At 40.2% G+C, this 27,368-nt stretch overlaps 2 protein-coding genes across 5 annotated transcripts in view; one reads left to right on the top strand and one right to left on the bottom strand.

Annotated features, from left to right (window-relative positions):
* Positions 1-5,160: 5,160 nt before the first annotated feature.
* On the bottom strand, positions 5,161-17,559 carry LOC139726719 (uncharacterized). 2 transcript variants are annotated; one of them, XM_071637709.1, is made up of 6 exons: positions 17,464-17,559; positions 14,387-14,460; positions 13,242-13,334; positions 9,337-9,444; positions 8,150-8,304; positions 5,161-7,107 (listed from the first exon to the last, which is right to left on the bottom strand). In XM_071637709.1, the coding sequence occupies exons 1-6, from the start codon at positions 17,516-17,518 to the stop codon at positions 6,288-6,290; spliced, it is 1,305 nt and encodes a 434-aa protein (XP_071493810.1). In that variant the 5' UTR covers positions 17,519-17,559; the 3' UTR covers positions 5,161-6,287. The 2 variants fall into 2 exon arrangements, with proteins under 2 accessions (XP_071493810.1, XP_071493809.1); XM_071637708.1 differs by lacking the exon at positions 17,464-17,559 and adding an exon at positions 15,965-16,065.
* LOC139726718 (ATP-dependent zinc metalloprotease YME1L1-like) overlaps positions 17,103-27,368 on the top strand; it is a 29,002-nt gene continuing 18,736 nt past the window's right edge. The window contains exons 1-9 of one of the 3 annotated variants that reach the window (XM_071637706.1): positions 17,103-18,170; positions 20,179-20,343; positions 21,189-21,342; positions 22,609-22,716; positions 23,168-23,274; positions 23,822-24,056; positions 24,797-24,873; positions 25,356-25,446; positions 26,880-27,032. In XM_071637706.1, coding sequence (XP_071493807.1) covers positions 18,141-18,170; positions 20,179-20,343; positions 21,189-21,342; positions 22,609-22,716; positions 23,168-23,274; positions 23,822-24,056; positions 24,797-24,873; positions 25,356-25,446; positions 26,880-27,032 — 1,120 coding nt within the window. In that variant the 5' untranslated portion in view covers positions 17,103-18,140. Of the gene's footprint in view, positions 18,171-18,492; positions 18,579-20,175; positions 20,344-21,188; positions 21,343-22,608; positions 22,717-23,167; positions 23,275-23,821; positions 24,057-24,796; positions 24,874-25,355; positions 25,447-26,879; positions 27,033-27,368 lie in introns of those variants that run through there. The other 2 variants (XM_071637704.1, XM_071637707.1) reach the window with 2 other exon arrangements.

Raw genomic sequence — 27,368 nt, 5'->3', positions numbered from 1 at the left:
AAAACACGTCTATAGGTCGGACAGTCAATTAATATGATACGCAAATGATGAGTTGATGAGCTTAGATTAAAACAATAACTGATAATTTTCAGCTGTTACCATAGTGATTTCAAGTACTGTGACCTACTTCTACGGTGAGCCTCGACCAGACAATTATTTACCTATCTTGGCACCGCTGCAAGCTCTGTTTTCCTCGATGGTTTGGGCATTTCCCGGCTTCGCTCCAGGGTGCTTGTTCCTGGGGGCCCAATAAAAACAAATCAACTCATGCCAGCAACAATAGATTGTTCACCGTCCCTTTCAACATGTCGCAAGACAAAGGGGACTGTAGGTAGACATGGTTACGATTTGAGTCACTTCCTAAGTCAGAACAGGGTATGCTAAGCTGTCGATAACAATAAGAAAATCTCGTAACAACTCTTCGAAAAAAAATATGTAGTCCAAGATAAGACTTTCTCCTTCTCCTCCTCCTCCTCCTTTCTCTAGTTTCTTTATGGCTTCCTTTCTTTCCTTTTTCTTTCTTTCTTCTTCTTTCCTTTTCCTTTCTTTCCTTTTGTGAAGTTGATCATTATTGTCATCATGACCAAGTTTATGGATGCCTCCGGAATTGACGGAGAATGATCATGCAAAACGTAATGTACTCAAACTAATTTTACATTCGTCTGTGCATTTGACACTGAGAAATCAAAATGTTGTCAAGCTAATGTCTTTGTCTTCAGATCTCTTGAAAACGCTCCATACACAACGTTTCGTTCCATTTTGATGATGGCAATACAACGCAATAGTATACACGGTATAATCTATAGCCTTGTTCCTCAAGGGTCATCCCACAAGACCGACACCCACGAGTCATACAGCCAACGAGTTCGACATTGAAAAAAAAGGCCCATGAGTTCGTCACTTTTTATACGCAAAAAGGCCCGGGAGTTCGACGCTAGGCAAAAACGACTCACGAGTTCGACATTACATCATGGGGCTTTAATAGTGTGTCGGTCTTGCTGGTATTTCTTGTCTAGAATTATTTTTTTTTCCTTTTGGGGAGGGGACTTAATTCAGTTGGAGACTTTGTAGGATGACGCATCACCTCCTGCAATTTGTATATCATGCAGTTCCGTTCAAAGAGTTGTTCTTCACTTTAGTGAAATCATGTGAAACAATATGTCATATCTTTATGGTTTCAGGCGGGATTCTGATGAAACTCGTATTATTCTGCCCATTTGATATCACTCACAATAATGTCAACTTGAACATGTGGAATTGGAACTTTCACCTTTGCCATTGCAGGGTCACTCTATGAATTATTAGATTTCGAAAAGGGAGGAAAATAAAAGGAATCCTTTTATCACCGATGCAGCTAGGAAGGGCTGCGCAAAGTAAATTATCCCATGCTGTTATTATTTCCACACAGACATACACTTGTATTATATACGGGTTTTTGTTCTGATTTGTTTGTTTTGTTTTTGTTTTTTGTGTTTGTTTTTTTTTAGTCCGTGGTTATCTCTCACCTTTGTCGGGGATAGACTGGGGCATTGGAGACAGTTTGGAGAGACATCCCTGGGGTGTGCTGTATACGACGGTTTATAGGGGAGAAACCTTCGGAAGGGTAACTCTGGAGCTAGCTCACAAAGGCAGAAGACACAGCGAGCAATTTCTATGAAGGAAAGAGTCAGCCATTACGTGTCAGAACTTCATTACGCTGGTGACGATATATTCATTAGCTATACACAAAACACAGACTTGGGATGTTGCGTTTAATTGACTGCTATAAATTACCACACAGTTACAGAAGATAGAGACTATAGCTCATCAAACTCTTTAGATGAAGTTACTTCAAATGAGACGAAGCGATGTTCTCACGTCTGTCAGCATATACATCGTGTGCTCAGATGATTCTTGACTGTGGTATCTTATGCAAAACAACACTGCCATCAAAACGCTACCATTGTTTGGAAGGAACATCCACGAAGAGGCAAAGTGCAACAATAACAAACTCTAAGATGTGGCTGGATTAAAAAAAAAAATCATGATTTTTCGTTTTAACGAGTTCCCCGTGACGAGGAAACAATTATTCGCTTTATCGATGAGATTTGATAGCTATTGATCTATGATAATATAGCTGTCATTTTAACACAACACCAAAATTTTGATATGCATGACTCATGTTGTTATGAACAATATAGATGCCATGTTATGGCTGCGGAAACACATCTGCGCTTGGAACACTATTTCTAAGATTTGCAACCAACAAATGAATGCAATAAAAGACAAATACCAAATGAAATGGAATACAAAGGAAAATCGACACAACACGAAAGAAAGTACATCGATCCGCATAATGATACTCTCTCCATAACCATAAAAATAATAGGTGTCCCATGTTGAAGGAATACCGTAATTCTAAAATGAACTTGTTGCCTATATCAATTATACTCACTCTGAACATACCCAGCACGTCAAACGAGAGAGCGTCCTTCGATGGCAAGTATGCGAACAACTTGTTCCCACTTGTTTTTATACATGACAACAACAGAAACTTTGGCCCGACAGTAATGACTGTACCCCTTCCTCCTCGCTCTTTAACCCTGTCCGTGCCGAGGAACGCAAGACATGGGTCGCTGTTTGTGCGTCGAGGGAAGAGGTACAGCGATTGAGATGGAGAGTAAGGCCTGGAAAGATGGGGTGGGGTGGGGAGTGGGAGGGGTGGGGTGGTGGAAGGGGATGTTAAATAGTCGAAGGAGAGCTGCTGTTGGCTGCTGTGAGCGAGTGGGATGTGGTGAGGGACGAAGTGAGCAAAAATAAGTACATTGTATATCAATATTAAAGGGGAAGGCTAGTAACTGATCAGTGAGAATCAGTGAAAATGCTGGGAGATGATTGTTCCAATCCTTATGGGATTCATTCAAGAGTACATTATAGATCTATGAAAATTATTTGCTTCAGAATGGTCTCATATTACAAGTAACGTGCAGCTTAATGTTTCCAGGTTAGAATGCCTGGTCAGTGACGGGGCATTAAGCTGCACCTTACTTGAATATGAGACTGTTCTGAAGCAAATCATTTCCACACAACAATAAATATACAATGTACTCTTAAATGAATCCCACAAGAATTGGAACAATCATCCCCCAGCAATCGCACTGATTTCCCACTGATCAGTTACTAGCCTTCCCATTTAAAGTGGTTTGCGTCATTGAAAATCATTTAAGGAAAAAACACCCTCATTCTTCTTGATGATTATAACGGTAATAAAATCTATAGATGCAATGAAATTTGATGGACAATTCAAGCTATGGATGAAACAAGGCTACAAATGTTTGCTGAAGAGCATGAGCTTTAAAACTGTAAACGAATGCCGATATAGGTAAGGCCTATATGTTGGAAAACATGCATATAGTGAGATATCTCTATACATGTAGGCCCTATAGTTGTTTTCCCAGTTGCGAGGAAGTGAATTTTCGGTGTTGGATGTCAGCTTGTTCAGATCACAAGTATGTGTGTGATTGGTGTTGTTGTGCTTTTTATCGCCTTCTCCAGCTCCGAGCACACTGAGCAATGAAAGACAATTTTGAAATGGATCTTTAAGCAGCTTTTATCTCCAAAATAGCGCACCAAGATGGTTCCAACAGTACAAGTTCACGATCGCTTTCCCTACAAGTGTGTCGCAATCTCAACACTGGCTCATGGCCAGGTTCCCAACATTGCCAAATCTGGATGAAGCAGAGCGGTGGGGCGCTGTTGTATGTGAATAACACGCAACTTATAGGTCTACATTACAACCAAATTCCACTCCCGTATGTTTCAGTCGATATGGATCAAACTGTGGAAGATCTTTGGGGTAACAGTGTTTAAAACTTTTGCTCAGATTTTCAATGCACACGGACCTGCCCCATTCCCTCCCCCTTAATCTTCTCACAGTCCATCTCACAAAAGCCTCTGAGTAGGGCCACATTCCAACTCAAAACAGACACACAAGTTAAATTTATCTTCATGATTACTGAAGATGAAGAAGAACATACATTTCTGAATTAACCGTTAACCAATGCCAAGTTGCTCTACAACTATCCATACTTCAGGGTGTTGCTGCTTTCTCTCTCTCCCTCTCTCTCTCTCTCTCTCTCTCTCTCTCTCCAGCCGAAAAGGTCTCCATGACTGACTCATACACTGATACAGCTGTACACACCTTCAAACACTTTCAGACACCACCAAAAATCAAACACACACTATTGACATATTGTATATTGTAAATGATTGGATACTGGATACATTTATATTAATTCTTTTCTGGACTGCATGTGGCAATACATCCATAAACATTTTGTAAGAGGGTGTACAATGTAACTGCATATGACTAACAGACAAAGTCACACCTCTCCGGTTTCACACTGTAGACAACTACAATTATACATGTGATTGACATTGTTCTCATTATGGAAACTGCAGTAAATTTTCCTCTTGTTCTCTGTATTTTCTTCAATTATTCATTAACTTGAACCTATACTACTTTGTATCCCTTTTCAAATACAATTAAAATTTGTACTGTGATGTTACAAAGAATGAATGCAAAGATACCAAGAAATAGTGCATTCCCTAATAAACATGATACACGTAGTACAATGAGGTAGACAGATCTGGCCATCCTGTTGTGCTGCATTATACGTGTACATTGTATAATCAAGGTTACCTATGCCAAATTTACACGGTTACAATGAAAGTTCATTACAAAGTAAAAATTCTGGCCTGAAAATTTTTTCCATGTATTTTAATTTATTTGTTTGGCTTTAATGACATTTCAATACAATGAAAGAACACTACATGTACATATTCACAGCTACTCGTGCCAAATTTCTCAGCACTGAGCAACTGACACTTCTGGAAAGTCTGTCACTGAAAATGTGAGTAAATGCAGGAATGACATTTTGAAGAACAATATAGAGCACTCTCGTTTTAACAAACACGGATATAATGAAATTTCATTACAACATTTCAAAGTAAAAATTCTGGTCCAAAAATTATATTCCATATATCTTTGTATACTGGTAATCTATTTGTTTGGCTATAAATAAATTTCAATTGAAAAAAACAACTGCCAGTCCCAAGGCTTTTTGTTATAATAGGCATTGCCTGCATCATATCTTTGCAGTTAACCTGTTCCCAGCCAGAATTTGAAATCACCACTGACTTTACAGTGTACCATGTTCCTGAGCACAATGGTCAATTCCCATTTCAGTTTCTAAGTTCAAATTTCCCATGTACAGCGCCATCCGCATTCCATAGAAATCTAAGTGAACTACATTTTCTGATACCACCCAGATGATTTGGACAACAGCCAAATGCATCACAAAATGACTTTGCTTGGTATGTGCGATACACTTGTGTTTGATTTTAAACATCACAAGGGTTCAATTACAGATGGGACTCATGTGTACCAACTTCACCAATGTTGTCATATACCACAACTGTTTTGAATGATGTTTTCCAAGGCGATATTGTCATTAAGACACAAATATAGAACATGGCAAATGGCACCAATTTTGTCGCTGGTATTGCTTTGGGAGTTGCCCCAGAGAAACAAGTATTTTTGCATAAATTGGTGGAATTTTTTCATATTTAAATGAAAATTATTAATGCTATCAGAATGTTCCTAGTTTCATGTCAGAAGCTTTTACAAAGTGTTGTCACTGATTAGATTTAATCATTATGACGGCAAAACACAATCTCTCTCCAATGCCTAATTAAGTTAAAATGCAAGAGGTGCTGACTTTGCCTCATGTACTTGAAAGAACAGATATGATAAAGGCATTGTTTACCATTTGCAGATGAATCTAAAACCCAGCTTTAGTGCTTGAAAGTGGTTCTGAAATGTGAGTTGGGGATAGAAACAACCAGTGTAAAAAAGTTAATCACCAATCAATCTTAATTGTTAAATACACAAAATGTGAACAACAGTAATTGTTTCTAGACTTAGCCGTCTACAGTTATGGTTTAGTGAGAAAAATAGTGATATCTCCTTATATTTTAGGCTTTATTACAAAATGTTTATATGGTAGGATGTTTTGTGATACAACTGACCTACACATATGCATCAAATGTGATAACTCAAACATTCTTTAAATCACTGCTCCCAATGGTAAACAGTACCTTTAAAGAGTGAGGTTTAATCTTCACTGCATTTAACACACCTCGGGAGGAAAACTGTAATTTTACATCCAGGCAGTCTACAGGTATGAAATGCACTACTGTAGCCCATCTACACTTTGCTGTAAGTGCTCACCCATTATGCAGAACTGTCATCTTGCATTCTTCTTACTCTTCTTTTTCTTTGTTCGGGTAATACTCTCATCTTTCCTTGCATCATCACTACCCACATATTTCTTCCTCTTGGCTATCTCCATTATATCAACTACTTCTCCCACTTCATCGTCTCCGGGAGATTTACTACGATCGTTATGCTCTTTGGATTTCCTCTTATTTTTCTTGAACTTTTTCTTCCTTTTGATGGGCATTTCATCTTCGTTTGACACCATTACATCACTGACTTGTATCTCACTTGTCTTCTTGTATGACGTAACTTCCATGGCACTAGATGTCTGACAATTGTAATCACCTACCACTTTCTCATGCTGTTTGGTCATTTCTAACTCACTCCTTTCAACACCAAAACTGTCATCAAGTCTTTTTGAGGTCTCCTCTGTGTGAAGTCCATCATTCTTAATATCCTCTTCTCTACTGCTTTTATGTTTCTTTTTTTTCTTTTTTGATTTCTTCTTTGGCATTTCCTCTTCTATCCCATCCACTGCCACCACTTCTCCATCAACACAATCCTCCATCTCTTCACCAGTTCTATCATAATTCCATTGAACTTCTTGACTGTCTTGTGCTGCTGCTGTCTCATCATGTTTCCTCTTCTTTCTCCTTTCTTTCTTTTCTCTTCTTCTGACAGAGTCTCCCCCATCCTCCTTTCTCTTCAAACCTCTGCTATCATCAGCTTCCATCTCTGTTTCCACGTTCGCTACTTGGTCTTCCCCCTGGATGCGGTTGCCATGACGATTCTCTTGCATCTGGATTCGTTTCAACTTACCAGACAGATGAAGCCCATGCCTGGCTCCCCTGAGAAGAAACCACAAAAGATGATACCAAAGTTTTAAATGAAGTGCTCCCCAATCTTAAAACCTTGGTTTGCATAAAAGATAGCCTCATAACCCCAAGTTCCCATAAGGGAATCTGATCTGAAATGACAACACATTGTACAGATGTATTACACTTCACATGCCTGTCCCATATTCACAAATTAGACTACAAGACTGCCTTTTTACATACATACAATGTGTATGCCTTCGTTTGATTTGAAGATTTCTAGAACAGAGCAACAAGAACGTGAACTTGATTTTAATTGTCATAGTTGACTGGAGGAATAGTTATTTGCTGTTTTGCTATCATACATGCAACTCACATGGATCTAAACTCAATGGCCCGAATTCACGAAGGTGGTACAAATGAAATCATGGTTTAAACCACGGACAAAAACCATGGAGCGCCAAATGTCGCACGGAATACTTCGTTACGAAATTGGTCATTTCGTCGACAAAGTGACCGTTTGGTTAACGAAATTATTATTTCGTGGACGAAATGTTCATTTAGTTACAAAATGTTGTCATTTCATTACAAAATAATAATTTCATCGACGAAATGACTGATTTCGTAACGAAATATTCCATGCGACACTTGGCGCTCCATGTTTTTGTCTACGGTTTAGACCATGGTTTCATTTGTACCACCTTCGTGAATTCGGGCCAATGATACTTGCTTTGCCTGCTCATTCTTCATGATAAACTACTGCACTCACAGGATTATGGTTTCAGTGTTCTGTCCCCAAATTCCATTTTGGTTGTTATGGACACAATTATGTAGGCAATTAGATACAGTGTACCCCTGTTATAGCCAAGTCCTCGGTACCAGCGGTTTTCTTTCATTTATCAAAATTTCATTAACCAAACAGTATATTGTGTACAGATGAATAGATATATTTTGGGACATGAATCTTTATTTCGTTGTGATGATACGTCTGTTATCATAAACCATGTTCATTAAAATGGGAGTGCACTGTATTTGATTCACAAATATTAAACGGAAATGTGAAGTAAGGAATTACTTGTGGGCAGTCCTCCCTCCACAAGCTTTGTACAATCTTTCGTCATTGCCCTCGTAGGACTCTGGTGGATCTTCGTCACTCTCACTGTCATCTGATGAGGATGACAGTGAGGTTTTCTCCTGGGAGATCAATCCATCTGCCTTCATGGTGCCATGCTGTGACAAAGACAATCAAATGTGAATTGAAGTATCAGTTGCAGTGAGCATATTTGGTGAGAGCAGGGGCGGATCCGGGAATTCTGTAAAGGGGGGGGGGGGGGGGGGCGTGACTAATATTTCTGGTGCCACTTCCGGGTTTCATTTCATTTTTTATTTTTATTTTCTTTGTTTTTAACGAAAATTAAAGGGGGGTGCGCCAGTTGCGCCCCCCTCTGGATCCGCCACTGTGAGAGTAAATTGCATTCCCTGTTTCCCTTGGGAGACCCAAGGGAAGGGCTACAAAACACTGCATACCACAGAAAACATTGATGCAAAGTACATAGAGCTTTTTGAAAGCAAACATTACAGCTTGGCTAAGAACTGGGAAAGGTGCACATACTAAGAATGCTAAATAAGAATTAAGGTTAAAAAAACAGCAGAAGAATTGTACTATACATTCTAAACACATATCAATTGATGGCTTTTTAAGGTGGTTCCTATTACAGCAAGTCCACATAATGGAACATCAGAAAGGAAAACCTTGATTACATAGCTATGGCTACATGCTGTACGAATATACCGCAAAATTCATCTAGTCAAAGCTGGTAATAATTGAGTAACACGATAACATCGAAGAAGAGGGAAGAGAGGATGTTTAATTCAAATGCTCTGGAATTCAAGAAATGTAGTCATTAAGACCTTGTCCTGCTCTATGTACAGAGACACTCCCACTGTATTTGTAATGCATTTCTTTTTATTATCCTAACTTTTTTGTTTTGTTCTACAGAGCAAAAAGCTTTCAAAAATGCTGCAAAGTAACAAATACAATGTAGAATAGAACCTTCTCTGTCTTTGCTTGACAGTTTGGTTCATGTATGTGGTAGGTTTTGAGAAATAAAGTGGGATAATTTGAAATACCTCCTGGGAAGCTTAGATTTGTCTGAAGAACTTAATCATATATAATCAATGCTTGGCATTTTTTCATCAGGCTTTATCTTATCAGGCTGATTGGCACAAATGTGTAGAAAGTGAGTGCATATTGTCACATACCTTCACAAATGATCCATAAAGAAGAGACTTTGCTTTGACTTTTGATGTCTTTCGCTTGTTTGATATGAGGTCGTCCTTGCTTCCTTTTAAGCTGACCTTCACGCCTTCCTGTATAAGGGTTTGAAAGAATGAGTATGCCCTCATGTAATGAATACTGTATACGCAAATATTTTCGCGAATCGCGGTATCAGTGGCATTTTCGCGTGTTGTTAAATTCGCGATTGATACTAGTAACGTTAGTAGTACGGTCTACTGCAAAGCCCGAGAAACACGTTCAAACACTTGCCAACGTATACTCGTAATGTTTTTCCATTTGCATTGTGACTTCCCAAACATGACAATAGAAAAGACACAGTACAAGATTTATAAAATGAAACAATTACGGGAACTTGCAGTGAGACAGTCACACACGGCAATCACAAGTACCTACCAAATGTTGCAACAAAATGTAGATGACAAATTTTCAGAGCTGCGCTAGCGCTAGCTAAAGTTTTACATGCATCCCTTGGCCTCACCCAACCACGTCGAGCCGGTGTTCGTTCGCGTAGGCAAACGTAGCACGTAACTGCGACTAGCAGCCCCGTACGCATAGCGTATAATGGGGCCGCGGACTGTAGCATTCAGGATCATGACAGGGGAATATCGCAGACAAATATCGACTTGAAATCGAAAAAATTTTCAATTTGAAGACTTACTTGTAAAGATGAAGTATTGAAAACAGGGTTCGTGCAACGTTTGGTCCTGCCAATAGTCCCTTTCTGTTCGAATTGATGACTTAATGTGACTCGGTCCAGAGGAACCTGGGAGAGCTACACTGAATTGACGGCCAGCGCATACTCACACAGAAATCTGTAAATTTGTGCGCATGTGATGTGTGCGCATGTGATGTGTGCACATGCGCTGGCCGTCAATTCAGCATGGCTCTCAAGCTCTCCCAGGTTCCTCTTGACCGAGTCACATTAGGTCATCAATTTGAACAGAAAGGGACTATTGGCAGAACCAAACGTTGCACGAACCCTGCTGTCAATACTTTAACTTTACTGGTAAGTCTTCAAATTGAAGAAATTTTTTGATATCAAGTTGATATTTGTCCGCGATTCTACTCTGTCGTGATCCTAAATGCTACAGTCCGCAGCCCCATAGCGTACGTACAGTGGAAACTCGATATAACGAGATGGTCGGGACCGAGTCGTTTTCCTCGTTATAGCCGATATCTCGTTATATCAGTAGGCATAAAAGAAAGCATAACATAAAGACATTAATTTGCACATGTGGGACTACCCATCATCTTTCAATCAATACTGATATCTTGGTAATGTATGTGAGGTAATTACTCACCTTTATGGGTAAGAAGATGTTTTTTTCGCCAATGAAATTCGATATCAAGAATGTTTTTCTTATTAATTGTTCATGTTTGAATTTGTAAATCTATATAGCTTGCGATTGTGTGAAGATCGTCTGTGAATTGGTGTGTGGATATGGTATGGGTGTGTGTAAAGCTTGAATATGGTCTGCACAATGCTGTGTGTGTGTGTGTGACACATTCTGTATGGACATTATGACTGTGTGTGTGTGAAGATGGGGAATTCCCTACATAGAAAGCCAATCACAGCATCAGATCGCCTCACATTTGCTAAACGTCATGATGATGTCATGTATACGGCCGTCCCACCATATTTTCTGCATGTATCAGTGCGCGCGCACACACACATGGTATACACGAACAACATGCGGTGCTAGCTGTAGAGTGAACTGAAGAAAATATGTGTGTACAGGACAGTTTTTGGCGCATCGAGCTTTACAATCTCGGAACATGATAGCACAGGCGAAGTAAAGCTTTACCCGAAGACATTTTGCTTTACCTCGCTATATCAGGTTTGATTGGCTATGTTTTTCTTTGTTTGGAAGTCACAAAATTTATCTCGTTATAGCAGTTATTTCGTTATAGCCGATCTCGCTATAAGAGTAGCATTTTACATAGACTTGTGTGGAAGGAAATTTGGGACCGGGAAAATTTCCTCGTAATAACCGATATCTCGTTATAGCAGTGTTCGTTATACCGAGTTTCCCCTGTACTAGTAGGAGTGTGTGTATGTACTGGCCGGTGTAACAGCCGCGTTGGTCTGGCCAGCGTTGGATGCATTTTGTCATCGATTTGTACATAAGGTATGACGGGGTAAAATTTTCGCGTGCTTTTAATTTCGCGATCAGCCCGAAACTCGTGAAATTTGCGAAAATAAAACCCTCGCGAAAATAACCGCGTATACAGTAATTAGGACAAAGAGGGAGGAAAGAGAGAGGAACTGCTGGAAAGTGTACATACAGTACCAACTTAGCATGTGTGAATTATCGTTTACTTACTTAGTTCAGAGGGGTTAAAAGTATGCATAACCAAAATCAAGAATCTGTACAATAGCTGTTCACTAATCTTACACAATCATTATGTTACCATTTGTTGTTCACTTTTGCTACCTGCTATTCATTCTTAACCCTAAAAAGGCCGGGGGGGGGGGGGTTGAATCAACCCCCCCTCGACATTTTTCGCGACTACTCCGCCGCGCGAAATTTTTTGACCGTGCCGTTCGCTGACTTTTTACTTTCAAGTCTCGCGCATCTTTTGACACCATTTTTGCATACCGTTACAATGCTGCATGACGTTTTATACATGCCTGTCAGACCGAAAATGGCTCAAAAACGTGATTTTGTGTATAAAGTGTACGCAAATGGAGTTTTGTCTTCTTATTCATAAAGATATGATTATTTTCACTTTTATAGACTGAAACTAATTAATTTTAGCATAATAATGCTTGAAATAGGTTCTTTCATAAATTTTTTGGAAAAAAAATGATAAAACAAAAGTCGAAAAAACAAAGAAATACACAAAACAATAAAATACATAAGAAATTATGCTACAAAGAATGTTTTCACCAAAAACTAGGATTCTAGGAGCTTTAATTTCTGATTTAGAGCAAAACGTATGATTTTATGCATATATTAGCATAATTAATTGTTGTGCGATTGCGCGATCGATGGCCGAAATCTCGGGGGGGGGGGGGGGGGGGGGGGTTGGTTGAATCAACCCCTCCCCGGCCACAGAACACCCAAAAAAGCCCGGCCTGGTTCGGGTTAAAATGTGGAAAACTTGATGGAGAAGATTGAATCATGCTGACTGTAGAGACTGATGTCAGTCCAGCTTGGATGTTTAATTCTACCCAAACTAAAGTGGGCATCTCACTGGCTTGGAAACTTGCAAAAACTCATGGTGACCTATCAGCGGCGCAGTGGAGATGTCGCGGAGAGAAGACATAGTCTGGAGATGTTGCAGTGACATTCCTGTGACTTCTGGGTTGTAAGTTTGTTTGGAGATGTCTTAGACATCGCCCTGTAGTCGCCTTCTTGGTGAAAGTGCAAGCCAGTTCTTGGTCTTTTGAGTCGCACGAGTCACAGCGACGTCTCCTCCAGTGGGTTCTATGACATTTGCTCCTGTGACAATTGCTCCCATGAAATATTTGCACGCTAAGTCAAATATAAATTCCACCCAAAGCATAACCCTAACCTTAATCCTAATCCTCACATCAAACTAAACCTAAAATTCTATCACAACCCTAACCCTTACCCTAAGTCCTTGGAGAAAATAAGACCAGAGCAGTTGTCGGAGGAGCAAATGTCGTGTCACCGCTCCAGCAAGATAAGTCCTTTTAATGGCAGTACAGATGCCAGTCTCAGTTTAGTTTTTTCCCTAACCCGAAAATGAGCGTAAGTCATCAGAAATTATGCCTCTGGTTTGCATGGTCTTTCAGCTAATTTTCAAAGTGGCAAGCCATTCGACGTTGGGAATGAACCAAAGATTGAACAGCTTCTCATCCTGAAAGAGATCAAACTAGTACTGAAGTGCAGTACTTTACCTCACTGTTTTTGACAGAGATGTTCTTGGCTGCTGAATTGAAGACATGATCCCACCAGTGGAAAGAGAATTGCTCCCCTGCATTGTGTCCCATCTGCATGAAGAAAACACAGTATACCACCATGGGTAAGGTAAATTTATGATGCCTTAATACCAATTAAAGGGTGTGTACAGTTCCGGTCGGGGTGAGGATTTAGCTTTTAACGTTTCGCGAGATATTCAGAAACCACTTTATGTGATGTCAAAGAGCACGCAATTCTAAGGGGTATCAAAAGTTTATTTGATGAAAATCGGTTTTGAAATGGCTGAGATATCCAAAAACAAGGTGAAACAAAGAGATCCTAATAAAAGGCGTGGCCTGTCGCCTTTTATTTATCATTATCACTTTTTTGGATATCTCAGCCATTTGAAAACCAATTTTCATCGAATAAATCTTGAATCCTTCTTAAAATTACATGCTCTTTCATATTTCATAAGAGGTTTCTCATTACCTCACTTAGGAATGTTCAAAACACGAATCCCCACCTCAACCAATACTGTACAGTCCCTTTAAAGGCAAAATTTGAAATAGTTCTAAAATGTGAATTAGGGATAAAACCACTGTAAAAATTTGAATATGTATAATCGATGTAAAGTACTGTTAAATAAACAAAATGTGAACAATAGATATAATAAAAATGTTTTCAGACTAAACCGTCTACAGTTATGGTTTATTGAGAAAAATAGTGATATCTCCCTATATTTTAGGCTTTATTGCAGAAATCTTATATGTTAGGGTGTTTTGCGATACACCAGACCTACACATATGCATCAAATGTGATATCTTGAACATTTTTTAAATCACTGCTCCCAAAGGTAAACAGAATCTTTAACGTGTATAGATTGGTATTTCTACTACCAACAAATCAAATCTATTTGGCAAAAATGAGAAGGGATTTGTTTAATCCTTTCCCTGGTTTACTTTTTCTTTTCTTTGTTTTTTTTTTTTAAAGAAAAGAGACTGTTATGCACATTGCCCACAAGAAAAGAAGAAGAAGAAGAAAAAGAAGAAGAAGAAAAGGTGCAGGAAGCAAGGTTCAGAGTGTACATTATCCAGACTACAGTACACATGCATTGAAGTTATTACCTCTCCTATATTTTACTTACCCCTGCAGTGTCAAACTTAAGTTTTGGTTTGATGGCATCAGTTATCCCTGATTCAGTTCTTCCTAGGCCTTTCCCTGTGAGAATGACATTCAGTAGTGAACACAATACAGCATCTCATTATTTCATGTTACAATAACATAAAATCTTCATATCCTATACATTTATACATATACATGTACATAGAATATAGGGCTTAAATAGCCTATATACAATAATATGTACCGTACATACACACGATACAGTATGCAGCAAAGATACACTGTAGGTACATGGTAGTCATGGTGACTGGGAGTATTTTTCTGTCTATTCTCTTTCAGTCTTCAATTTTACTGTCTAGAAGTAGCAGTATGAAGAATATATCGATTCATGGTCATTCATACAATTTCAAACAGCAAATATAAATGACAATAACTAGCCCGACCAAATAGTGTGCAACACTTGTGTACAACGACAGGGCTGTGTATAGTTACTGCACAACATGAAATAATAACAGATCAAATCAGAATATAGGTTCTAGATAGAACATGTATTACATCAGAACAGCTACTCTGCAGCCCCAACATGAAGCGTTCTGGCTGCAGATAATAGGATTTTGGGTCTCGCACAGGGTAGTATCGCAGCCAAATGTCAACTTAAATACTGAAAATTGCTTCAATTTGAATACATACAGATGTGGTCCAATTATTAACAACAGAATACTTGGTACGTTGAACATTTCTGTCCAAATTGACGACTTCAAATCAAAATGATTCGGTCAAGAAGAACCTGGGAGAACAACAACTGCTCTGTACGACACATTTGAAACCTGTGCACAGGTACTAGCCGGTAGCAGTGTAGCCTCTTGACCAGTCATTCTTGCTGTGCGACATCGTGTGGCGCCTGATCGCTCTCTGCTGTTATGGGCACGTTCACCGTTCACTCGAACCCTTTCGCTCATCACTACCCAGCGTGCAGCAAAAGGGCCTGGTATAATAAAAGGCTAAATACATAGCAACTTTCATGCATATTCATATCGCCGATGCGCAAAGTGCCATGCAAAGGTTGATTCAAAAAATGAATGAATGAATGGGAGGTATGGAGATGAACTTCTTGTAGAAAAATGTCTTTTCAAGACCATGAGATCAATGTGGAAATGAACAAGTGCACAACCACAGTGGTCTAATTGGAACTTATGTACAAGTATAGTTTAAAAGTAAATTTAAGCCATTTGCTGGTAAAATAGGACACTCTAATGATTTAGACGTGCTTAAATTTGTGTTTCTTTTTTCACCATACAGAGACACCACTCTGTTTGCTCCCCTCAGGGCGCTCCATAACCCCAGCGCTGGGTGCTCCCTAACCCCGGCGCAGGGCGCTCCCTAACCCCGGCGTGGGGCGCTGTAACTAGCGACACGGTACGTGTTGGGGGTCACTGTAACCGCACCAGCGACCCCAACCCGTACTGAGTCGGGGTCACATTGCAGCCCTATGGCTATTGATGTACCACCTGATATGGCTTAGTATTTTGGTGACCAGAGACCAAAATACAGAGTTTTACACTGAAATTCGTAGCCATACTGTTAGATAAGATGTACTTACAATCAAAGGTGCAGAAATCGAATTTACAATACGATCTGTTCCCTGTTTTAAGAGCCCAGTGAAAGATTTTATCCGAGGTTCTAGTCCTTCCACACTTCATATCGTAGTACAACTTACACAGCGCATGCGCTAACAGCCTTGCTGTCGATCAGGTATGGATATTGATAAAACGTAGCACATATATAATACACAATGTATGCGTGTGGGAAGAAAAAACAGGACGGCTAGCTGAGAACTGAAATGAATATTCATTCGCGCATGCGCAGATCATTTTATTTACGTGACACGTTCAAAATGGCGATTCGCACTACGTGGAGATGGTCTCAGAGATGATGATGATTAATCTTGTTTTCGGAGGTAATGGTGAGGGATACACAGTTGCCTATAATATTCAACAATATGGTATTACAACATGTGGTTTTTCGTTGCGAATCCAAGTGTCATTTTGAACAATGAGTTGTTTACTGTATTGCAAGCATCGCAGTGCACTTGATTACTTCACTAAATTGCATACAAGTCGTCGGGGCAGGATTAGGGTCGCTGGTGCGGTTAGGGGCTCCCTAACCCCAGGGCGCTCCTTGCACACAGTTATAACGCTTCACATTCGGCGTTCGGGCTGTGTTTCGCAGTTAGGCGCTCCCATACTGGCCCATAGACGCATAGTATAATGACTGTGTGAAGGAGTGCCATGGGGTTACTGTAAAATGAGGAATGTTCGTGTGCATTGTAATTTTGCAAATTTCGTGAGCGCCAAGATTCGCGAAATTAAAATGCATGTTAAAGTTCTTTTTTTGTCTACATTACACTAGATCTATATGCATTAAACGCCTGCGGCAATTAGCGAAAATTTCACGCCACTAAAGGCCGGCCGCGGCCGTCAGCTCCAATTTGCCAAAATTTCATGCCGAGAATAGACTCTATATCTATCAATGTTTTAACGTTATACAATAGTTTCTAGGGCAAACTTAGCCCGACCAGACTGTGTATAGTCTAGTTAGGGCAAACTCAGTCAAACTGAACATTCCTGTGACTGTGTCTGGCCGGCCGGCTGTGCTGTGGATCTGTACTTCTAACGTTAGTTTGTCTGTCATCCTCAGTCAAGAGTACTCAGACGGGTAAAGTTTTTAAATTAATCATCATTCATAGTACATTTAGGCCCTATCACAAAATTCCACCGTTTGACGCTGGCTACCTTGCATGGTTAGACCTTTCATTCTCAATTTCCGTATCTGGCTGCTGACTGCTACTGGGCCTGGGAAAATGGAAATGTTCTAAATTAACTAGTTCTAGTTTACTGTCGCACTAATGTAAGCATAGCACTCTAGGTCTAGATCTAGTCTAGTCTCTAGCACTGGAGTAGCAGTCACGCTCACCACACATATTTATCAGCGTGTGGGACTAAAGCGATCCTTATATGGGAGAGCTGCGAGTATAAGCGCCGTTGAAGCTTACATTAATACAACGTTTATTAGCCCGGTTATTCACGAGCGTATACGTACCTTGCATCCATCCATATTTTTGCATTTGATTTTGGGCAAAACAATTGTCAGCCATCACTGCAGATCACCAGCAGCCAGCACAGCGCTAACGTTATTAGAATCGAAGCCACCGACACTTACACGAACACGTACCACGTGAACGACACTAGCGAGCGGCGAGCGCGTATTGTACGGACTCCGCGTGTGTTTTGCCTACACGATAACGAAGTACCGGTACATGTGTACATGTACAGTATGTACGTGGAGCTGACTGACTTCACACACTACATACACACAATGCACAGTGGTGCAGCGCCGTGGTACGGTGGCCATGGGTATTGACTTATGAAACATGTCTATGACAAGTGTTTCGTCATCTTGCTAACCGAGCAGGCACGCCGACGGACCGGGGCAAAGAAAGCCAAACAACTGGCCCATCATGATGGCCGTTGTGTTCTGAGGGACACCACAACAGACAACAGGGAAGTTGAATTACATAAAACTAACCAACAGACAAAATCCTAGCTGACGCCTGCGCCTGAGCTTGAACCCGCACGTCATAACATACAGTCGCAGTCCGCACTACAGCCAACACCAAGGTCAAGCTCTTCGAAGCGACAAACTTCCTCCTCGGACTGGCTCGGAGATCTCTCCTGATTTATTGATAGTCTCTAATCTAACGTAGAAATTGAAACACGATGTTCTCCATCGGTGGATTGAATCCGCAGGTTAGTACACAGTCTAGATATTATGCAGTCATCCTCATGTGCTGGTGAGAGAAGGTACCCCGTGAGAAAACATTGCATTGTTAGCTCTCCCAACATTGGCCCACTATCAGTGACAAGAGACCACGGAATACATTGCATGATGTTACAGGAGGCAACAAATTTGAGTATTGCTAATATATAGATCTAATGTAGGTGATGTCAGATGCCTCTCGAAATATGCAAAAATAATTAACAACCACAGCAAAGTGATGTGTAAGATTCATGATTGATGAGTGCATTTATTGATTCCTTGTTAATAATGTTATCGCCATTGTATCGTAGATTCTGTTATAGAATCTGGAAGAAGAATCAATACAATACCAAGCAGTCCAAGGGTACCATCCATGACTGCATGAGTGCAAGTGCCGGGTAGGTCTCTTGTAAATTGGATGGTTTGGATGGACTGCACAAATTTTGTAACGAGCAATGACACTACAAGTTGTAGTGTCATAGTTGTAGTACAACTAAACAAGTAGAATCTATTTGTAGTATTAATATTATTCACGTCTAAACAGACATCAATCATCATTCACCATGAATGTTAAAAATCGAATGGTAGTTATATCAGTTCGGGAAACCCACTCACAAGGGGGGCCCCTCCTTATAAGTAACCCGTCCCCCTTATAAGTAACCCCGTCCCCCTTATAAGTAACCCCCGGGGCACCCCTTATAAGGAGTCTCCACGCTTTTTCGCAATGCAACGCGAAAATGAAAGGACTGCGGCAATTCGCTTGATTATGTCCATAAAGCTTCACAAGTTTCCTAGTTACTCACGAAATTTGAGCAAAATCGGTTTGAGGCATCATATCTAAAATCATGGATTTAAATGCAATGTCAAACGACCCATGCGAATGCTGAAATGCGAGCGATTACTGGCGTGAGTGTCGCCAGGCGCGGCGGCGCGGCAATGCTTGAGTGCAGACGTGGCGACTCAGTACATGTACTCAGTCGCCACGTCTGCACTCAAGCATTGCCGCGCCCCCGCGCCTGGCGACACTCACGCCAGTAATCGCTCGCATTTCAGCATTCGCATGGGTCGTTTGACATCGCATTTAAATCCATGATTTTATGATGCCTCAAACCGATTTTGCTCAAATTTCGTGCGTAACTAGGAAACTTGTGAAGCTTTATGGACATAATCAAGCGAATTGCCGCAGTCCTTTCATTTTCGCGTTGCATTGCAAAAAAGCGTGGAGACTCCTTATAAGGGGTGCCCCAGGGGTTACTTGTAAGGGGGACGGGGTTACTTATAAGGGGGACGGGTTACTTATAAGGAGGGGCCCCCCTTGTGAGTGGGTTTCCCGAACTGATATACTCTTTATGTTGTCGCGTAGAACATAGACTCTATGTGTTTTAACCTGTTGAGGACAAGTCCTGACTGAGGGCAAAAGTGTCTTAAGTTTACGACTGTTGGGAAAGGCATGTTGTAGCAAAATCAGCCCGTCCTCGACAACAACGGGTTAATAGTAAAAATCCAGGAATTCCGTAAAGGGGGGGGGGGGGGGGAGGGGGGAAGGGCAGCGCCTTTACAAAATCAAAAGGGGCGCATGCGCCCCTCCATCCATTTTTCTTTTTCTTTTTAAACAAAAAATAAAGGGGGTGGGGTGGCGCGCGCCTGGTGCATTTTCCCCTGGGTCCACCACTCCAGTCTATACAGTAGTAGAAACGTCTAGATCCAACTAGGACCAGAACAATATGGAGTCTACATTGTACAAATTTTAATACCAGATCCCAACCTAATACAGCTCTGCCTACACAAAGGATTGCTTCAAACAAAGTGATGGACTGGCAGTTTGCATTGTGAGAGAGCATGAACTGATGAGGATGCCTTTGATACAAGAATCTGCAAGATTTTTTTTTTTTTTTTTTACTTGTAATGTCTGTTGTATGTACAGTACAATTTCATTTTTATGTTTGATTTTAAACCAGAACCAATGACTGTTTTTGTGCTCACTCAATATTACAGCAGCTGGTGCTACCGTTGCCGCACCTCGTCACAGCGTTTCATTCACTAAAGGGGGTAGCAGAAACCAGTGCTGGCAGGAGATGTCATCATTCACCAGTGAAAACATCATCAAAAACAAAGACAGGCAAAGCTGAAGGAGAAGCACATTTCACAGACAGTCTCTCAAATGTAAGGTTGAAAGCACAAAGTATTACTCTATGAAATAAAATGACTATGATAAGTGAAAGTTGCTCTGTTATGTGCCCTTGGAACTTTTTCAGTTGCTATGACAATACCAGGGCAGAACATATACCATAGTATAATGTAAGTTGCTGATACTGAAGATAAACTGATGCCGAAGATGAACTAACCAATACGATCTTGTAAAGACTTTTGAGATAAAGACATTGGGATGCAAACTCCAGGTTGTCAATATAATGACATTAGTGATCTTACCTGTATTGGTTATGAACAAGTGTATGATTTGCAGAAACCTGTTTGACAGTGTCAGATTGGAAAATCTGGTTAACCACACCTGAAAAGATGTGAAAGGAAGGAGAGCGATGGATACAATTTAATATGTTTAGGGAAATGTGAAAAGATTGTTATCATTTGTCCAAGAAAGAAAAAACAAAAACAACCTGGAGAAATATTTGATCAAAATGTGTCATGCTTATTGTAATGTCTGGAGTGTTACATTGTTCAAGCCATAACTGCATTTTTCGAAATATCGGGGAGAGTCTTATGTGAGTTATGATAGAAATAACCTGTATGTAGAAAGCTGATATGAAGAATATGTCACTTTGAACAGTTACTTGTAACTAAACAATCCCAGAAGATTGATCAGCAGTTATTGAGATGGCCATCTTTCCCTGTCTTTTGTCTCTCTTGCTCTTTCCCTACCATCTCTTTCCCTATGTCTCGCCACATGCATGTCTCTATCACTCTCTATACTTATGTGTCTGCATTTATATATATAAGATTTATCCTTCTTTTCCCTGTCTGTCTGTCTATTTCCCCCTTATCCCGAGCAGGTGACGCTCAAATTGACAGATCTTGGAGCCCAAATGCTCCCAAAAGACTGGATGAAGACGTTACTACCCACCATCACCGAAGCAGCAGAGAGACTGGATAGAGTACAATCACCTTCTTACACCTCTGCAGAGTCCTTCTTTGAAAACAGACACGGTGATTACCTCAAGAGTGCCTTGAAAAATTGTTGATAGCTTGAGTCTATAGTATTGGTGTGGCTGGAAGCGGGGATAGGGAGGGGAGACATACAAGTTAACAATAATGACTTTTGAGATAGCTCTGAGCACATCACTTACCTTTTGTTTGTTTGTTTATTTTGTGTTTGTCTTAGCATTCAGAGGTGAACATGATGTTGAGGCCGACTTTACTCATTAATAAACACATATCAACATGCCACTATCTGATGAGACAATTTTTAGCTCCAGCATTGCGAGTAGACTTGGACAGGCTAAAAACAATGAAGGGGCACTTACATACCTTGGTGCAATGTTGTACATGTATGATATATTTGATCAGGGCATGATCGTAGTGTGCAACTTACCTTTTTATGCGCGATGGTGCAAACCCCCTGTGTGCCACATTATTCTTAGACTGATATTGGCATAGTTAGGGAAATAATTCTATTTTTCAAATCTGTGTAACTTATTGTAGAATCTTTTATGCTGGACATGCAATGACCCGAGTTGTACAAAAAATGACAATTTTTGTTGTGATGTTAATTTGCTGACAAATCTCATCTGTGATTATTTTCTCTGAAATGGCCATTAGCTACATTTTGTCAAGGTCTGGGAGGCGTGACTTTTCACACATAACTGTGACAGAAATTAGAAAGTACTCAAAAATCAAATTAGGAACACCACTTGATATTCCATCACCACCCAATGAATGCAAGCTACGTGTGAGAGGAATGGAGTAGCGTGTGAAGCTTTCATTGTCCTTGTACTTTGGCATTTGGCAATTTATCAATCGGTTTCGACAGGTTGATGCTATTTGAGCAAAAATGCGAACTGGGCACGCTGAGGTGGTTGTGCGAATGTGAAACAAAGGATTAATTGTTCAGATCCAATGTTACCAAATTGAGCATTGTATAAGAAAGTCATGAGCTTAATGTCAGTAAATTATTTGAAATGGTGACATAGATTACTGTTGAATGCTGCTTTGGCCATGTGATTTTGAGGTCACTTGTGTAGAATTTCAGTCCTTTTGCCTCACCTCTAAAATTCTTATACAAAAAATATTGTATATCCTTGTGAGTAACATTATATAGGCCTTACTGCAGTAGAACGGTTTGACTGCAAAGTCATATAGAGATTCTGACACTTGCTGTGTAGTTTTAGAACGTGAACCTATGCTTCAGTGTGCTGGTGTAAGGTGCAGTCTGTTAATTTTCGATTACTGACAGTAATCTCTTTTTTGTTCTAGGTTTTCCTGCATCACATCTAAGATTCTCTCACCCTGTGCCAACACAACCAAGTCTCCGGTTGCTGCAAAGTTTCCTCCAGACAAACCAGTGTTCATCACAGGCATGGGGTAAGCAAAGCCACTCTCTTGTCTAGGATCAAGATTTTTGTTCATATTTTTATTTTAAGTATTTCAGTATGAAACTTTCAACACCACAAACATTAGTTACAACATACCATATTCAAAGAAATTTGTTGTATAGATAGTTTTTCGTATTCAAATGTGAAATGTTCATTCATGTGTTTGTGTGTCTGTGTGTGTCTGTGTGTGAGTATTCTAAATGAATTAAACCTTCCATCATACTGTAGATGAAGCTACAAGCTATATACAATAAAAAAACTGTCATAACATGAAGTAGGCACATGTTAAAAACAAATTCCTGCAACTATGAAGTACTCTGTCCTCCAAACAGCAACTACATATTGATCAAAGTGATGGAGTACATCACAAGTTATTTTCACTTTCATATTGTTATATGTGCAATATAGATTTCCAATGTCTTATTTGGTTTTAAATGCAGTAACAGAGCAGAGGAGAGGTTTCAAAACCAAGAGAGCGGCCACAGCAAAGTCACTATCCTCCAGGAAAGCTGGCCAGGAAGACGTAGGCCTATCATCCTTTCTGAAGGTGAGAAAGCGAGAGGTTTTCATGTGTTTTCACGTAAATGGCTGTACTGCCATTATTTGATTTAAAAAAAAGTATCATATAGAAAATATCTATCCTTCAGGCAGAAACTGAAGTGTCCTGAGATGATGTTGATATGATTTGTATCCATCTCCTTCCGAGAGTGTCCTCATACAGAACTCCTTGCTGTGTGCCATCTCTAAAAACAAAAAGCAGTTGTACTAGGTTGTTCAACTTTTCACATGGAGAATGTTTGACATCAGATATCTGTATTGCAGGACAGATCTGTTAAGAGCAACAATATCAACAGCAATGCAACAAAACCGTGAAAGTTGATACAGTGGACTCTTATTACAACGAAGTCCTCGTGACCAGCAGTTTTCTTTCATTATATTGAAATTTGGTTATATCCAAACAAATGAACAATGAAAATACTTAGAGTGGATAACGTTGCGGCCTGAATTTGTACTTCCTTGTAACTGGAGTTTTGTTAAAGCCATGTCCGTTATAATGGGAGTGCAATGTATTTGATTTGTATTCCTCCCCTCAGAAATTTACGTCCTCAAAGGACACCAAAGAGAGGAAGTTTCGCGACAAGCTCGACGATGCCCTGACGAGCCACGAGGACCAGGTTGCCGACAAGGACTCCTTCAAGACTGGCTACCTGGAGGGCTACATGATGGGCAAGGAGGAGCCCAAGAAGACGGACAGGTTCCGGGGATGGGCCACCGTCCTCGTCTTTGGGGTCTTGGCTTACCTGTATGTCAAGATGGTGTCTGTCTTTGGTAAGTCACATGTCCAATGGTCGCAAGCATGTCAAGGATTTTATTTGTTTCATATGTCTGTACAATATCAACCAGTGGCTGATTACAATTGATCGTGTGCAAGTCATATTTTGTAGGGAATAAAAAGACAGCTGTGTCTTGTCCATGCAGTGTGACTGTGTGGTATGTAAGTTTATACTGGGAATTTTTCTGTCATCACCCATGCGTGTGGTGGTGCACTTCTAGGTTTGTCATGCCAACTGTGTGGGTGTGATGAAGCCATTACTCGTATTCATTCTTGTGGCTATGAATGTGACCAGCATCTGAGTCAGGTCCTGGTGTCACGTTCTTTAGTGCCTTCCAATTATGCCTCCTCAATTTTGCATGTGGTAGCACATCAGCTCAAGACTTTCACAGTGAAATATGTGCTGTGCTTTTAACCTGGTATTATGCAGGTGTATTGTATAAGTGGAAATTTTTGCTGTGTTGGAATACTTGGAATACTTGTGCAACCAGAAAGTAACATGAAAATAATAAGGACACAAATGTTATTGCTTGCCATATGTTCCTGTAGTTAATGTCGTGTTTCCACAGAATTACTAACTTGTTAAGCTCACTTTACCCAACCGAGCATGAAAAATTACTCATGTGAACATATCCACTTTTACGGTAGAGTGGACAAATGTTATTTTTAATCTTTTTAAAATGTAAGTTCAGCTCACAAGGTATTATGTGTTTTCCACCCCTCTCTTCTTCTACAGCCCGCGTGTCCATCATTGGTACCTCCAGCGTGGACAGCATGAATGTGGCAGATGTCACATTTGATGACGTCAGAGGGGTAAATAAAACTTTTTGAAGCTACAGCGATGCATTTTTTGTATTTATGTGTATTTGTGTGCATGAATGACAGAGTGATATTAAAGGTGTCGATCATAGATCATTGAAGAGTTTGAAACTTTGTTCATTATATGCACCACATGATGTCATCATTCTGAGACTGTGTTGTGTATATGCCACATATTTACATAATCTTGAAATTTTGGTGAATTTCTGGGTGTCTCTCCAATGTGAATGAAACTGACTGTTATACATTCTATTTCAAAGATTACAAAGCCATTATTTCTACCCGTGATTTTATGACAGTCCAAGAAGCGCAGAAAACAGCAACAAAATCCAAGAATTCAAACACTGTTATGCATGTGTAGGTCCTGACTTGATTACAATGTGCCCAAGTTTGACAAGCATGTCCATATATTTCATGTGACTTGTATTTATTCCCCCCCCCCCCCATTCATGACTACTTATATCATTGTTCTTTAGGCTGAGGAGGCAAAGAATGAGCTTCAAGATATCGTCAATTACCTGAAGGATCCTAGCAAGTACACTGCACTGGGCGGCAAGCTGCCGAAAGGTAATGCTTCTTCTTCATCCTGCTGCTTACTACCATTCAATTACTTGATTTACCTGTTGCACTTTGCAGAAATTTTTGTGCTGATGATATTTTTTTTTTCTAGTGATACTTGTAACAATAAAAGAAAACTTTTTTTCTTTTTTTATACAGAATTGATACTTGCCTAAAAAAATACAATTAAGGGGCAAGATATTCAGTATCAGCAATGACACTGCATTGAATAGGACCAATTCCTAGGTATTTGTCTGATTCTGATTTTTCTTTCTGATTTTGACACGGAACTTGTAGTATTTATTGTAACTGATTATCCACCATTGCAATCTCATATTTTCATTTGTATGCCTTCCTTGTGACACACCTACAGTTGTATGACTGTAGTACCATGATGTAGTCACATTTTCTCTTGCACATGGCATTCTCATGAGGCCCTTTCATGTTACTGATAGGCAAGATGTAGGGAACTTCAGTGACTAAAAATTAAGCTTCTTAAACACAATACTTGTTGGATGAAGAAGTGTAACGAAAACAACAAGGAGAAAAGAGAACTAGTGTCTGTGATGGTGGTTATCACACTGTAGTACTAGAGAAGCGCTCAGAGAAGCGCTCTGAGAGCGCAGACCTCCGCCAAGCATGCAAATAATTTTCACCACTGATCTTGTTCTTCCATAGAGATATCAGTGATTTCCACCCATACGTACTTATAGCATTGTGTGCTGAAAGTTGCCTGATTTCCCAATATAGAAGCCTTTGTTACGTCATAAACCCTCAGCTGCACGGCGCGCCTCGCCCCAGCAGAAACTAGAGCACGCACTTTAGTGCGCGCAGGCAAACCTCAAATACGCGCAGCCTGAACTCCCAAGTTCAATGACCCTACCTGCCAAAATATCAAAAATCCTTCATAAATTCCCCAAAAATTCTCGGATCACTACCAAAAGTTAATCGTTTGTTACTTGTGTCATTCTCAACCTTTCCTGCAAGTTTCATCCCAATCCGTTTACTACTTTTTGAGTTATTTTGCACACAGACAAACTAACTAACTAACAAACGAACACACAAACCAACGGTAACGAAAACATAACCTCCTCCCTTGGCGGAGGTGATAATGGCTAATCGGAGTCTTGCATGTGAATGACATTGATGCATAACTGTTATGAAATCTGTGGTTTACACTTGGATGCAACAATGTGTGGCAGTTTTTTCATTTCCAAACACACATGTACCCACTCCTTCATAAAGCATTGGCACAAGCTGTTGGCTGACAAATTGAACTTGATTTCTCAGGCTCTCAGACTTACAGGACTGAAATGCATTTTCAGAGAAAGTGTGATTCCCTCTATACCATTTCAGACTAGTTCATGTGTTCCTTTTCCCCCTGTGTTATTGATATGATGTATGCAAGGCATCTTCCAATTGTGTTTTCTTGTTGGTTACAGGAGTGCTGCTGCAGGGGTCCCCTGGGACCGGTAAGACTCTCCTGGCCAGGGCAGTGGCTGGAGAGGCAGACGTTCCTTTCTTCTATGCGTCGGGCTCGGACTTTGACAACATGTTTGTTGGCTCTGGAGCCAAGAGAGTCAGAGATATATTTAGTGAGTTCAACCAACTACCTTGCTACTCTTCCATTTATTTCAGTGCAATTTTCAATGACTTTTTTATCCCTGCTGAGGAAGTAGCTTGGCATATATTGAAACTGCATGCATGGGTGCTTAAAATAGTAAACACTGTGATAGGGTTGATGTGGACATGAGTTTGTTCTGGCCTGGAGAGATTAGGGTGTAGGAAGTGAATTTGGTCAGTTAATGTTGAATTCATCTTACCTCCATCATTACCTCTGGCAACTAGTCGTGTGCAGTGTTAATTTCATAGCGACATTATGATCCTGATAGTGTTGATACAGTACTCAGAAAGATGAAGCTGTGTGGGCC

Source organism: Diadema antillarum, unplaced genomic scaffold (assembly GCF_040938485.1).
Source record: "Diadema antillarum isolate AM-2024a unplaced genomic scaffold, OU_Dant_1.0 seq00000097_RagTag, whole genome shotgun sequence".
In the NCBI taxonomy this organism is placed as follows: domain Eukaryota; kingdom Metazoa; phylum Echinodermata; class Echinoidea; order Diadematoida; family Diadematidae; genus Diadema; species Diadema antillarum.
This window is presented reverse-complemented; position numbering and strand designations above follow the sequence as displayed.

Bases quoted from the DNA above. Each gene is read 5' to 3' on its own strand.
- LOC139726719 (XM_071637708.1), bottom strand. From the start codon at position 16,064: ATGAAGTGTGGAAGGACTAGAACCTCGGATAAAATCTTTCACTGGGCT. The intron at 8,305-9,336 runs GTATGTGACAAT...TCTTTGTCACAG, and splicing joins TTTATGGATCATTTGTGAAG to CATGGCACCATGAAGGCAGA. The intron at 7,108-8,149 runs GTAATTCCTTAC...GTTTCTTCTCAG, and splicing joins GGAGGGAGGACTGCCCACAA to GGGAGCCAGGCATGGGCTTC.